The sequence below is a fragment of the Acipenser ruthenus genome, chromosome 8, assembly GCF_902713425.1.
Source record: "Acipenser ruthenus chromosome 8, fAciRut3.2 maternal haplotype, whole genome shotgun sequence".
Classification (NCBI taxonomy): Eukaryota; Metazoa; Chordata; class Actinopteri; order Acipenseriformes; family Acipenseridae; genus Acipenser; species Acipenser ruthenus.
Window position 1 is genome coordinate 4,936,157 of NC_081196.1, and position 12,889 is coordinate 4,949,045.

General features: G+C 38.3%; 2 protein-coding genes across 4 annotated transcripts in view; one reads left to right on the forward strand and one right to left on the reverse strand.

Moving 5' to 3' along the window:
* The window catches only part of LOC117405466 (E3 ubiquitin-protein ligase CBL-B-like), a 64,743-nt gene extending 60,592 nt beyond the window's left edge, over positions 1-4,151 (forward strand). For both annotated transcript variants that reach the window (XM_034922538.2, XM_059028187.1), the window contains 2 exons: positions 445-564; positions 2,861-4,151. In XM_034922538.2, coding sequence (XP_034778429.2) covers positions 445-564; positions 2,861-3,132 — 392 coding nt within the window. In that variant the 3' untranslated portion in view covers positions 3,133-4,151. The remainder of the gene's footprint in view (positions 1-444; positions 565-2,860) is intronic.
* A 2,831-nt stretch (positions 4,152-6,982) lies between these two features.
* The window catches only part of LOC117972676 (CD166 antigen homolog), a 37,423-nt gene continuing 31,516 nt past the window's right edge, over positions 6,983-12,889 (reverse strand). Inside the window, exons 9-16 of one of the 2 annotated variants that reach the window (XM_059028188.1) lie at positions 12,624-12,736; positions 12,064-12,196; positions 11,664-11,785; positions 10,406-10,538; positions 9,948-9,983; positions 9,560-9,671; positions 8,813-8,936; positions 6,983-8,621 (exon numbers count right to left, since the gene is read on the reverse strand). In XM_059028188.1, the coding sequence (XP_058884171.1) occupies positions 8,846-8,936; positions 9,560-9,671; positions 9,948-9,983; positions 10,406-10,538; positions 11,664-11,785; positions 12,064-12,196; positions 12,624-12,736 (740 nt within the window). In that variant the 3' untranslated portion in view covers positions 6,983-8,621; positions 8,813-8,845. The remainder of the gene's footprint in view (positions 8,622-8,812; positions 8,937-9,559; positions 9,672-9,947; positions 9,984-10,405; positions 10,539-11,663; positions 11,786-12,063; positions 12,197-12,623; positions 12,737-12,889) is intronic. The other variant, XM_059028189.1, reaches the window with a different exon arrangement.

Here is a 12,889-nt window from a genome sequence, read left to right on the forward strand (position 1 = left end):
CTGGGCTCATCGGGGCTCACTGAGGGGGAAGGAAGCTCCTTCTACTCCCACCTGCTTCAGGCTGCAACTGAAAGCTGCAGGGCAACAAGCTAGACGCAGTCATTTTGATGTTTTGAGAAGAAAAAAAAAATGTAGTTTTTGAAGATGAAAGGTTTAATACTTAGTAAACTGAGTAATAGCAGAAGGAGCTATAAATGCAGTTATCCAAAATGATCCTTGAGCAGTTTGATACAGCTGGCATTTGTGTATGAATTACATTTCTTGCAATGTTGCATATATAGATACAAATGCATTATCAAACTATTTTTTTTAAAAATTTTTTTTTTACATCTTTTAGGAAAGGGGCACCCAACCCCCTGGAACCTTTTAACAGATCTTTACAGAGCTTAGATCCTCATTTCCTCATGTTCATTTAGTTTGTGTGTGTTTTTATTTGTATTGTAGATAACTTCTTTGACATGCTTGGCGGTCCTGTTCCCCAGCCCCCTGTGAGAAGGTCAACCGGAGACAACATGAAACCTCCTCATCGAATAACACAGGAGTACGACCAGCTCCCACCAGCAGGTAAAGAAAAGCTGTGCCAAGTGTCGCAACTCCTCCAAAAAAATATAATTAGATTAACAGGAAAAATCCCTACAACCATTGCCAAAAACCAAGCCAACATTAGCAAAGGAGGTGCCTCACACACTTCCCTCCCTTTGCAGTCTGTGCCATGCTTTGAGTTTACCTCCTTCCCAGCCTCCACCTCATTTTCATCCTTGCCAAAATGCCACCAATGAAACTATTCTCATTGAACAGGTTGGATTCCAGCAGCTGATGCTGTGAGTTCAGAAGACATTTTGATGGGAAAGCCCGAAGCATACCCAATGTGAAAGGAAAATTACTGGTCTTGTCCAGGGATATATGTTATGACCAGGGATATATGTTAATAAAAATATCAAGACGGTCGTGATTATGCTGGAAAAAAGATCTTGCAGGGATACGTACAACAAAGCAGTAAGCCAGGGAAAGCAATGCGTTGTGTTTTAAACCCTACAGTGTGTTCCGTAACACTTGTAGAACATTATCTTTTTATACCACTTATTACATGATGAATAGAAATCTTGAGACATGCACGTTTGAGTACAGCAGGCAACAGAGGGTTACTGTAAAATTGTAATCATGGAAACAAATGTCTGATTAACAATGTCTGATTATGTAACAAGATCATGCTGAAGTAGGTGAGGTTTTCTCATACCTCCTGAAGGTCACCTGACCTAGAGCTCTATGATTCACTAGCTCTTAACAGCATGCTTCGATCAGTGTGGAACTTAATCGAGTGCTGCTGTGGTTTAATTAAAGTACTGACCAGCAGTGCTGCGCTCTAGTCCCTTGCTAATAACGTATGCTGGTTAAAGACCAAAATATGAATGCATGTCTGCAAAGAGTATCTACATTATTTTCATATGCTTTTCTTGAAGAAAATGCTGGCATTTTGTCTTATTCGGATATTTGCATAGTAAATCGGTGACGCATTTTTAGCTTGTCCTTGAAATGATAAACTAGCAAAGGTCGTCTCGGAGTGCATGTGGGTTTGCTTGATTTACTTGCGGTGGTTTTTTGTTTTTTCGAAACCGGGAGGTTAATGGAAGCTAATTTTAACAGTTGAGTTAACAATCAATCTAATCGAAATACATCAATGCAGGAATAAAATACAAACTTTAGTGAATGTTTGTTGGAGTTTGCACATTTTTTTAAAAGTGATTCACAAATATGCACCTGGTTTGGTGCCTGGAGCGAGAGCCAACCTAAATTTTAACCTGGTCTCAATTTTCGGAAGATTTAGTTGCGTAATGGAATCTGGGTCACCTGTTTACCTTTTCTCTGATCTTTGATGTCTGTACTTGTGGCAACAGAATGCCAATGGCCTGAGCCAATCGGAACGCCTCTCTGGAATCCCAATTTAACAAGGGCTATTGACAGAGATGAATGATCGCCTGCCAGAGTAGCATGCTCTAAAGTATGTGACTTGAAATCCAAAAATTAGAAGAAACATATTCGATTGTTGGATATTTTTCCAGGTTGCTGGTGCTGGATTGGACCCCAAAAACATAATCACAAAAATACAGGGTAGAATAAAATAAAAACAGGTTTCTGTGCTTCAGTGGTGCCATCTGATGGATCTGGCTGTACACAGCATTGGAAAAGTTGCATGAGCTACAGTACTAGAAAATTGATATTTTGCTTTTTTCTTAAGAAGATTGTGTGGCTTGGTTTCCAGTGAGTTTGGTTTTCACCCTCCCTTTTTTTAAGTATTTAGTGTTACTGGTAGGGGTGTGCTGAAATTTTTATTTTCCAAGTATTTCCTTTTAAGAAATTTTGAAGTTGTTGGGTATTCATTTAAATGGAGTAAAATGTGTTCATCACTCATCACAAAACAACTTGGTATGTCGTTTTTGCAAAGTTTACGGCCTTGTATGGCAGTAGAAACACCCCTAGTATCGTAGTATGCTGTTCCCTGTCAAAAATGTGACGGTGTAACACAAAATATAAAAATAATAATAATGAAACAGTTCAAGAAGCATTTTATTCATTTTATTAGTGTGTGATCTGCTGTGCTTAGTGTATTTTGAGATTATGACTGTGTGCTAATTTATTTACTGTTAATTGAAGGCATGTTTTGTATACATGGCAGGGATGGAAATGTATCGTCTAGCAGTTTCATCCACTCCAGGTTTTAATACGGGCTTGATTAGCCCCAGTGTATAGGTAACAAGCTCAGATGTGTGTTTATTAATCTCACCGTAAAACCAGGAATGGCTCAAACCTGCTATTAGATTGGCCTCTGCCAGCGCGTGTTTTAACATTGCTGTGTTTTCAGTCCCTGTAGACAGCGCCCATGCACCAGCACGACCTCCCAAACCACTGCCCCGCAGGACCACACCCGAGCCACATCACAGGAAGGCATACAGCAACAAGACCGGCGAGGAAAACGTTGACGCCAAAATCGCCAAACTGATGGGGGAGGGCTACTCCTTCGAGGACGTGAAAAGGGCTCTGATGATCGCTCAGAATAAAGTGGACGTGGCTCGGAACATTTTGCGAGAGTTTGCCTGCTTTCCTGCAATGTCTCCAAGACTGCAAAACCTGTAACGATAAAAAAAAAAAACAGGCCGTGTACACCAAGCGAGACCCGGAAGGAGATATCGGACATGCAGGGGATTTAAGATTCAGCAACAGGACTGTGCTCGGCAGGCATCGACAGACAGTTGCAATGGGGTGGCGGGGGGGGGGGGGGGGGGGAAGACGCAAACAAAAAAGCAGCTCTTTTATCTGTGTTGCAGTGACTGGAGAAATGCACAGCTAATCGATTTTAGCCATAATGAGATGAATCAGGGTTGAACTGACGAAAAATTAAAAAGTTTACTTCTTGAATGTTAAACCTGTGAAAAGCTTGTTTACAGTTTTTTATTTTTTTTTTATTTTTTTAGCCTTCAGGTTTGCTTGTGCTCTTTTTCACGATGTTCCCTCTTCCCCTCGGGAGCGTTCAGTCCAGATGCCATGTTTCAGACCCCGTTCCTGATCATGCGCTTTTGCTGATGGGGACTCTTGAGAATTTGTGTCCTATTTGCTAAAAGTTTGATATAAAAAAAAAAAAACCTGTTGGCATCATTTGTGTCTTGAAAATGCTTTAATGGACTGTGCGTTTCCTTTTATCAAACTGATGCAAAAAGAAAAGCATGTGGCCTTCACTACTGAGTCATTATTTTTTTTCTGAGAAGATTTCTTGATATGACCAATTAATTTCTGAATGTACAGTGCATTATATCTTTTGTGTGTGTCCGCGCGTGTGTTGACCTTTTGTAAGATTCTGGGGTAGCTTTGTTTTTTTTTTAATTCTTACTCGACGATTTGCAGAAGACACATCCTCTCGTGACTGAAATGCATGTCCAGTACTTTCAAAAGCTGCATTGCATTACAGTGCCGCACTGCGCAAATCATTTACAGTACTGATTGTGAGGGGGTGAAACGAAACAAAAAAACAACTAAAATAGGTGTTGCTTTTGACACTGTCCAGCCCACCATGCTGGAAGATCGAACTTCCTTCCTGCCTTGCCTGTGGCCAAAAGTTTTGCATCACCTAGAATTTTAGGATTGACATAATTAAATAATTATATGAACATAATTTTAAAATCTTATTTAATATTGTGTAATCAAAGAAACTAGAAAATTATATTGCAAGTGTCTGCTGGAAGCCATAATAGTACAGTATTTCATGTTTAAAAAAAAAAAAAAAGTATATGGGAAAACTACAAAGCGGTATGTAATTCAATATGATAACGTAACATTATTCAACAGGTTTCATTTGACTTTATGAAGCAAAATGTGTTAATTCTGCAGGGTGCTGCAAAACTCTTGGCAAGCGCTGTAGTTCCAAAGCAACAGCTGAGTTGCTCAATAATTCACAGCGTCTGCACTGCCTTTCATCCACATACCAGGCCTGACCTGGAAAAAAAAAAAAAAGAGTGATCCTGGCCATTTTAGTTTGTGGTTTACAAATCCCTTTTCTTCTGTTAGACAGCAGGCTTGGTGGTCCAGTGGTTAAAGAATGGGGTTTGTTACCAGGAGGTTGCAGGTTCAATCCCAGCCACTGACTGTGTGTGACCCTGAGCAAGTCACTTAACCTTCTCCTACATCTCCGTCCTTCGGATGAGATGTAAAACCGAGGTCCTATTGCAAGTGACTCGAGCAGTTGTCGATGCATAGTTCACCCCGCTAGTCTGTAAGTTGCTTTGGATAGCCGTTTTCATAAAGGCAAGCACAATGCAGTGAAAGTTTATCAGCACAGCAAATTGTTCTATAACTCTTGTATAATGGGTCAAAATCCACAGAAAAAGGAATATTGTGTCCATGTGCCAAAAGTATAATTGTGGTGAGCAGTTTAGCAGAGGTAAGCTTTGAACAGTAGTTGTACTGTATATATGTGTGGTTTTGGCTTTCATAAAATAAAGCAGCCAGTAAAATAATGAGTTGTGTAATGTGATGCTCATTAGTCTTATCTAAAAAGAAAAAAAAAAAAAGTAATAATACAAATATTTATGGGTATGGCTGGAATGTAAAAACTACATCTGTAATCCAGCCGTCCCAAACCCACTATAGTGCTACCCCATGTCATACGATGCCCTCCAGGTGCTGGAATATTGGAAACCTGTGTGAAACTCTGAACTGATCACTTCTTGAACCAAAAGGTAACCTTCTGCCTGAGCCTTTGGGGACAGCCTTTCAGGGGCACGTGTCGCTCGCATTGTTAAACATAGGGCAATGGCAAAGGATATGCTAACGTGTCGCTGCTCGGAGGGCTTCATGTGAACACGTTTACCCAGGCTGCGTCAGTGCAACCAGGCTCCATGGATGTATCCTCTGTCTTATTTATTACAATGTGAAATTAACTTTGTTTAAATACCAGGTGCATCTGTGTTTTTTTTTCTGTTCAGGTTTGCAGTTCTGAACATGAAGCATTGTTTTGCATTGGTTCTCTGATGTTTTTGTCTTATTATTTTGCATTGGTTCTCTGGTGTTTTTATCTTAACTTGAAAGTCTGAAGCCGAGGCTGAGTCAGGTACGGTGTGGCCCTTGATTTAGTTCTTCTAGGAAGGATTTTCAAAACCAGATTGCAGTATATATTTTTGGTTTTGTTTTTGTGAAAAGCTTCAGATGGTGTGTTTTATAAAAAATTAAAAAATGCCTTTTTTTTTTTTTGTCTAACATGGAAAATAGTGATGTGTTCAATTAATTTATATTTTATTAAAACATTCTCTGGATGTGTTTCCATTTTTCAGTAACCTATAAATCATCTTGTGAAATGTTTTATAAAACCAGTGCTAACAACTCTGTGTGCGTCTCATATTTTTTATTTAATTATTTTTTTTAATTACCTCTAGTAGTGTATTGTGGAATTTCAGAAGAGGCGATTCGCACGGTGGGTATTACCACGTAAACAAAGGTCCACACTGAGCCCATTTGCCCCAACTAAGTTGAGTGCAAAAATCTGTCAACTTTGTACATCCACACAAAATCAACACATTGTCTAACTTGTTGCTCTGATTTTAAGGGTTTGAAACATATAACTTCCCTGGCAGTATTAACCCACAGACTAATTATATTTAGCACTGCAGAATGTTCTTCAGAAATGTTGCATATTAATTCCATCTCTAGCAACAGATGGGGCTAGAACAGGAAACACAAAAAAACAACATAGCAATGCAGTAAACTGTGCAGCATAAAGACAGTTTGCTCACATCTCCTGTGCATTTCAGCAAGATGTGAGGAAACGTGATGATGTCATACTACCCATGCATGGTGTGTGATGGGAAAGAATATAGTGCCTTCTAGAATTTCACAGATATCTGAAATCGTGTTTTTTTTTTAGTTGGCACATTTCCTCCCATGTCCTAGCACACTTTCATTGTGGTTCTCTAGCTGATTCCCCCAACAGAATACTTTGAGGCAGCTGAACAATGCAATTGATCATTCTAATGGGATTTTAAAATAGGTGCCACAGCAAATCAATGTTTGCATCTATAATTCTAAAACACACATTGCAACAACATGTAGTGATACTAAAATATATACTGAATTGAAGAATTTGAGTAAGACTTCTAGTCAAATGTTTGGTATCACTGCATGCTTTATTGGAATTAAAGACTTGCTTCTAATTCTCTTATCCCTTTAGTGTTTCAATGCACATTCTAATTGAATTGTGACTGCGCCACCTGCTGGACAAGGGGTATAACTGCTTTCTCTTACACAAAGAAAAAGCATGTTGAAGGTTAGATAATTAACTAAAAGAAAGGCCATAAAAACTGGAGTGATCATCTTTGTAAAGCATTGCTACTACAACTATTAAATGTCCATGTCTTGTGTATACATCCTAAAGAAGAAATGCTGTGTGACTTGGTGTAATACATTGTACACGCAACACAAAGTTAACAAGGAAGCAACATCAGGTGTAATTGGGATTTTTCTTTTCAAAATGTACACTTTATTTAAAACAAAAAAAGTACAAAAAAAAATATCAATATTTACAGAACAAGTATGACCACCTCTCATATTCACCCTCTCTTTGGTTTCACTGCAGACCTGAACAGATTTCAATTTCTGAATGAACATAAAAAGTACTTTAAAAACAGTGGGATACCATTGGAGCACAGCTAACAGCAGTCTTGTCTTTTTTGTTAATTTTATATAGATCTGTTTTAATTATTGAACAGATAAAAGCATGATTATTTTAACTGTTAAAAAACAATTCTGACAACTTCATTTCTAAATGGTGAAGGCCTACATTAAACAGGTCAAAAGTTCTACTGCCTAACTCCAGAACAGCTATTGAAGCACTGCTCCACTCATCCTGCCCCTTGCAGTATAAAAACAGCCTTACGCCAAAAAAGGTAGCACATTTAACACCTGGACCCAATATTATGTACAGTGGATCATTTTCGCATTACAGTGGAACACAGAGTGTGTCGCTTGTTCTCTCACAGAGTTTCATACACAACACTGCAGGGGTGGGAGGGTGTAGTGTAAAAGAAAAGTTTGTAACACATTTATACCATGCTTTTTGAACACTGCAACATAGCTTTCTTCCCCTTCTATCTAATGTAATGAAGGAAGCTAAAAGTCAAGTACGTGACTGAAAACAAAGCAAAATTCTGATTTCTGCCAGAAACTAAATTTGTTATTAGTTAATATTAATTGTGTAACACATTCTCCAAACCTCAGCACATCCACAGCATGCATTCAGCTCAACTTTGAGAATTTTTTTTTTTTATATATATATACAGATACATCCTTTATTTTCTTTTCAGTACTTTATATTTGTAGTGAACCACGATTTCCACATTGCCTTTTAAAACAAATAACACAGTAATCCATCAGTAATGGAAAAAAAACCAAACAAAATGACGACAATTTAAAACAGCACAAATAAAAATTACAAGGGATGCTGTTATTGCGTCTAATGAACTCGGGACATAAATAAAATAAATGTATCACGTAGGATACAAGGTAAACTGTTTACCAAGGCATGCAGCATGGGGGATTGGGTGGGCTATAGTGCTGTCAGACTATTTCCCCCTTTTATTTATAAGCAAATAGAAGTGTTTGTCAAGTGCCTCAAATTATGAATGGGCACCACTAAAATTACAAGTCTACAGGCACCAATATATATATATATATATATATATATATATATATATATATATATATATATATATATATAAACCGTTGACAAAAGCATTCAACAATAACACAAAAAATAAGCTTTTCTTCAAGTACAGACTCACAAAAATGAATTCACAACAATCTGTCTGACACAAGTTAGTTAACGTTGTTAATGAATTCACGACAATCTGTCTGACACAAGTTAGTTAACGTTGTTTCTTTGAACCGAGATGGTGGAATACTTTAACTTGTTATGTGCATTTCTGAAAATTCCTTAAAGAAATTAAATAAGTTGTCTGCAGAAGGAGGTGCGCATTATAACGTTACAGAAGACTTCTTCATTGATATCCAACCAAACAGCTTTACGATAAAGTTCCAATTAAAAGTCTGATATGACAAGGGAGGCCGTTACTGTTTCTGCCCTGAAATGAGAAATCATACATAACTTATCTAATAAAAAATTAAAATCACAATTGGAGACTATTAAAACCCTTTTCACATTACAGAGGAAACTTAGCTAACAAAGACTTTCTGTTCATTTATTTCATCAATAGGACATCAGAGATGAATGGCGTTCGCCTTTTGTTAATTTATGCGATTTTTAAATGCTTACATTTCTGAACCCTCCAACATGGGTTGTGTTACTTTAGGCCTCTGATTTGTGATTGTTTTCTTCAAGTTTCTTATTTTCTTCATGTGATCCACGGTCCTTTTCACCCGTTTTCCAGCTTCCTTGCCTGAAAGAGTAAAGATTTCCAAGTACATTTTTAAAACGCGCTCTTAATATGCAATGCCCAGAAGAAACTCAAGCAAAAATGTAAAAGGGCATCTTAAAGATTTAACTGAAGAATTTGCAGGGATGGAAATAAGACTCCTATTGCATAGCTGTTTCACCCGTTCCAGGTTTTAATATGAGCTTAAATTAACCACAGCAAAGAAGTAACAAGCTCAGCTGGGGTCTTATTAAAAGACTAAAACCTCACAGTAAAACCGCTATTTGTCATTTAAAATCTGTGGTAGAATCATTTACAATACATAGTGGAACAAAAAATGTAATCCTGAATTCACACGAGCAGCCGTGTGTTTGGTCTGGTCACAGCTTTCCTGTTCCTTGCCTTAACCAAAAGCATTCTCCTTTAAAGAATGCAATAAGAGTATCTCACGAAAGATGCATTGACCATGGCAATGTCTCTCAGGATATTCTGATCAAACGTGTGACAATGGACAGAATACCCTTCTCCTTTTATAAGTTTATTACCAATCCTTTTTAAGCAGGATAGCTCCAAAAGATATGCAACATCTAGACGTTGCTGTGCTGAGCTACATAGACACATCACCTTTCAATTTCAGGGTTGCTTACTTTGATTTCTTCATGTAGATCCAGTAAATCAGACCTGCAACCAGAGCTGCCACTATGAGACCCACCACGACTCCTACGATCAGTTTGGTTTGGTCATTTGTCTCTCGAGAATCTAGAAATAAAGATAGCAATGTCCACACATCTTACAAGGGACACAAATAAATAAATAAATCAAATAAAAACACTATATGTTTTGCATTAACCCATATGTTGCATTTTGCTGGTCCGGATGGCTTAGCTATGATCAGTAAGTAGGTGTTAATAACATTATAGTTCCTCTTTTGAGATCTTAGAAATCTATGGTTTTATATAGAAAAAAAACCAAACAAAGAAAAGATGAATTAAAAAAAACCCAAAACAAAGACATTTCAATGATAAATAACTATACCTTCTGATTCATCTGATTTGCTTGATGGCGTATGGACTGAAATGAAAATGTAAAAAAACAAAACAAAAAAAGAAATACATATAAATCTCAAGCACGGTAAACAATATATATAAAAACGAACAAATACATACATAAAAAAGGACAAGCTCAGATTGCGACACTCAAACAGTGGACACAAACTCTGACAAACAATCGAATTCTTTGTGCCCTACAACAGGTCTTCCCATGAAGCAGCATCCCCCCAAAGCAGAGAAGTGAAGAACATGACCTGCTCCCCTTCACTGGGTTTAAATGCAAAGTCTGCAGTCATGTATTATCAGCAACATATAATGGCACTAACAGAGCGCACATTAGGAAGTAGCATGATTACTGACCGCTTTCATGTGAGGAACAGTATCATTTTAATAGATTGTTTGCATGTGTGTGGACAGGAAAGTCAGATTGTTTTCACTACTCACAGGTAGAAACATTGACCGTGTATTGGTCTTGCCCCAGCTTGTTAGACACAGTGCAGTACACAGTATCATTTCCCTGTGGAATCATAGTGATGGTGTGGGTGAACTGTCCATTGACATAGGGGCTCTCGTTCACCTGAGGGAGAAAAAACAAGTTTACTGTAGAGATAGTCAAAATTGGGCTAATGAAGCAATATGCATTTGCTTTCCTTCAGGCACTGAAATCAGAAAAAAAATGTGAAGGTATACAGTAGCTGGTTTAAAAAAAAAAAAGGTTGTAAATAATAAATAAATAAATAAAATAAATGAGAGCGAGTGTTTAATATATATATTTTTCCCACTTAGGTTTCACTCCTTTCCAACACTAGAGGGCACCCAAGCACTTAACTTGCTGATCAACATAGTTCAGGAGACAGGAAACCATCACCTCTTCCAAAAAAAAACAAAAAACACACACAATCAAAATAACTGTATTCCTTCCTCTAAATCTCATCCAAGATATACAAAGCGCTTCTCCTCTGTGACCCATCTCCAGATCCTCTGCTGAGACACACAGTGCTGTGGCAGGACAATGGTATTACAGCAGTGAGTGCAGATGCACACTTTTCAAATGAGGTTCAATCACGCTGCCTCCCTCACAAAGCTTTCAAGGGTCACGTCTCAGCCTGTCTTCTTAATCCAATTCACAGAACCCTTTAGATAACCACATAGAGGAAGCAGACAGGCTGGCTCCCCTCAAAGGACAGCAGTGGTGCTTATCTTGTACCACTAATAAGCACTTCCTTTTAGGTGGCTGAATCTGAATATTGCCACACACATGAATTCGTATCAGAAATGCACAGACTGCCCTGTTCAAATTCAGCACACTATATGTTCATTTAAGATGCTCAGTTCCCTCCCTTCTATACAATTACAAATGTCACAAATCAGTGTTTGTTATTGCAGTGAACGTCTGCGTTTCCCGGAGGAGTAATTGTGATCTGTGTAAGATTTTGTTAAATCCATGAAATGCAAAGCAACCAGGGTTGGTGCTTTACCCTTAAGCTGTTTTCTATATCCTGATGGGAAGCCATGTCAAATACTTTCATGAGAGCTATGAGATTTCATAAAAGCTGCTTGTTGTATTGCAGGTGAACTATCAAGCCATCAGAACACAGGACATTCCTCTCACTTCCCTTTTCAGAAGCCCTTAAGTCATACAAAGGACCACCATAAGTTAATCAATTCTATTATTACTCTGTTATTTGTTCTTTATACTTACAGTGCTGGCATTGACGTTCCAATGCACAGTGGGCTTGGGAGAACCTTCTACAATACAACTCAGGGTCTTGGTTTTCCCATCTTGCCCAGGTTTCTTGATTAAGTTTTTAATATGTGGCTTCCCTGAAACAAATCAAAACAGCATTGTTGTTATTGTATAATAATCTACACAATGTATAACTGCTCCCTGAATGAGAACTATATATTGTAACCCTAAATTCTCGTCACTACGTATGGCTGTAAATTGAGAGTGCTACGTTCAACCTTTACATGATGTCAGGTCTCTGAGGGTGCTGGTGTTTGAATAAGGAGGTTGTCTGAAATAATCTGTTGCTAGAACATTAAAATGACAGCTCTGGCACAAATCCATAATCTGCTTAGACTCCAAAGTCTTACTACACCTTCTACGATGAGTTGAAAAGAGCTGGTTTTCTTCAGGCCCTTCACAGCAGCAGCAGTCACTTCACATTCATAATTCCCAGCATCCCGGTAGGCTAGCTTCTGCAACGTGGGGGCGTCAATCTTCACATTGTCCTGGAAGACAGGGCAGAGGGGCATTACAGAGCTGTGTTGCAGTGCCAGAGAAGTCTGACAAATCATTCGATTCAGTCCAGGCCACGACAGAAATCGGAGTTCCTCAGCTCTTTGTAATTAACACACTGCAATGTGAAGACCTTTACAAAGGGACAGCAACAGCCTCTCGTCCTATCTAGGTAGAGTTTGTAAAATCCAAGTTGTTAAATAAACCAGAAAATCATTCTTATTGCTACAAAAATCCTTCTGCTGCAAATATGAAAACGTACAGCAGTGTCCGAGTGCTGCCAACACCAGAGACAGAGCGCTGGTTAGTGCAATTTGTAGGACACCGAGTCATGTTATCTGTTTGGATAAGGTTTTACTGTATAGCAAAAAAGCATTCGCATTATAGAAACCAGAACCTGCTACAGTAACAACCACCTACCTTCTTCCAAGTAACAGCCAAATCTGCAGAGGAAGCCTTGCTTAATGTCACATTCACACTCTGTCCAACTTCTTTGGTGACACTGCCAACTGGGGTCAATATCATGTCCAGATCTACCCCCCAAAAAAAATACAATATTCAGATACTTAAAACAGGCACAGTGTCTGTACATTTATTCATTAAACAAAACAATATCTAACTCCACCAAGGAGTGCTAACTAAAAACTTTGACAAGTTTCAACTATAAACCGGACGGCTAAGCCATT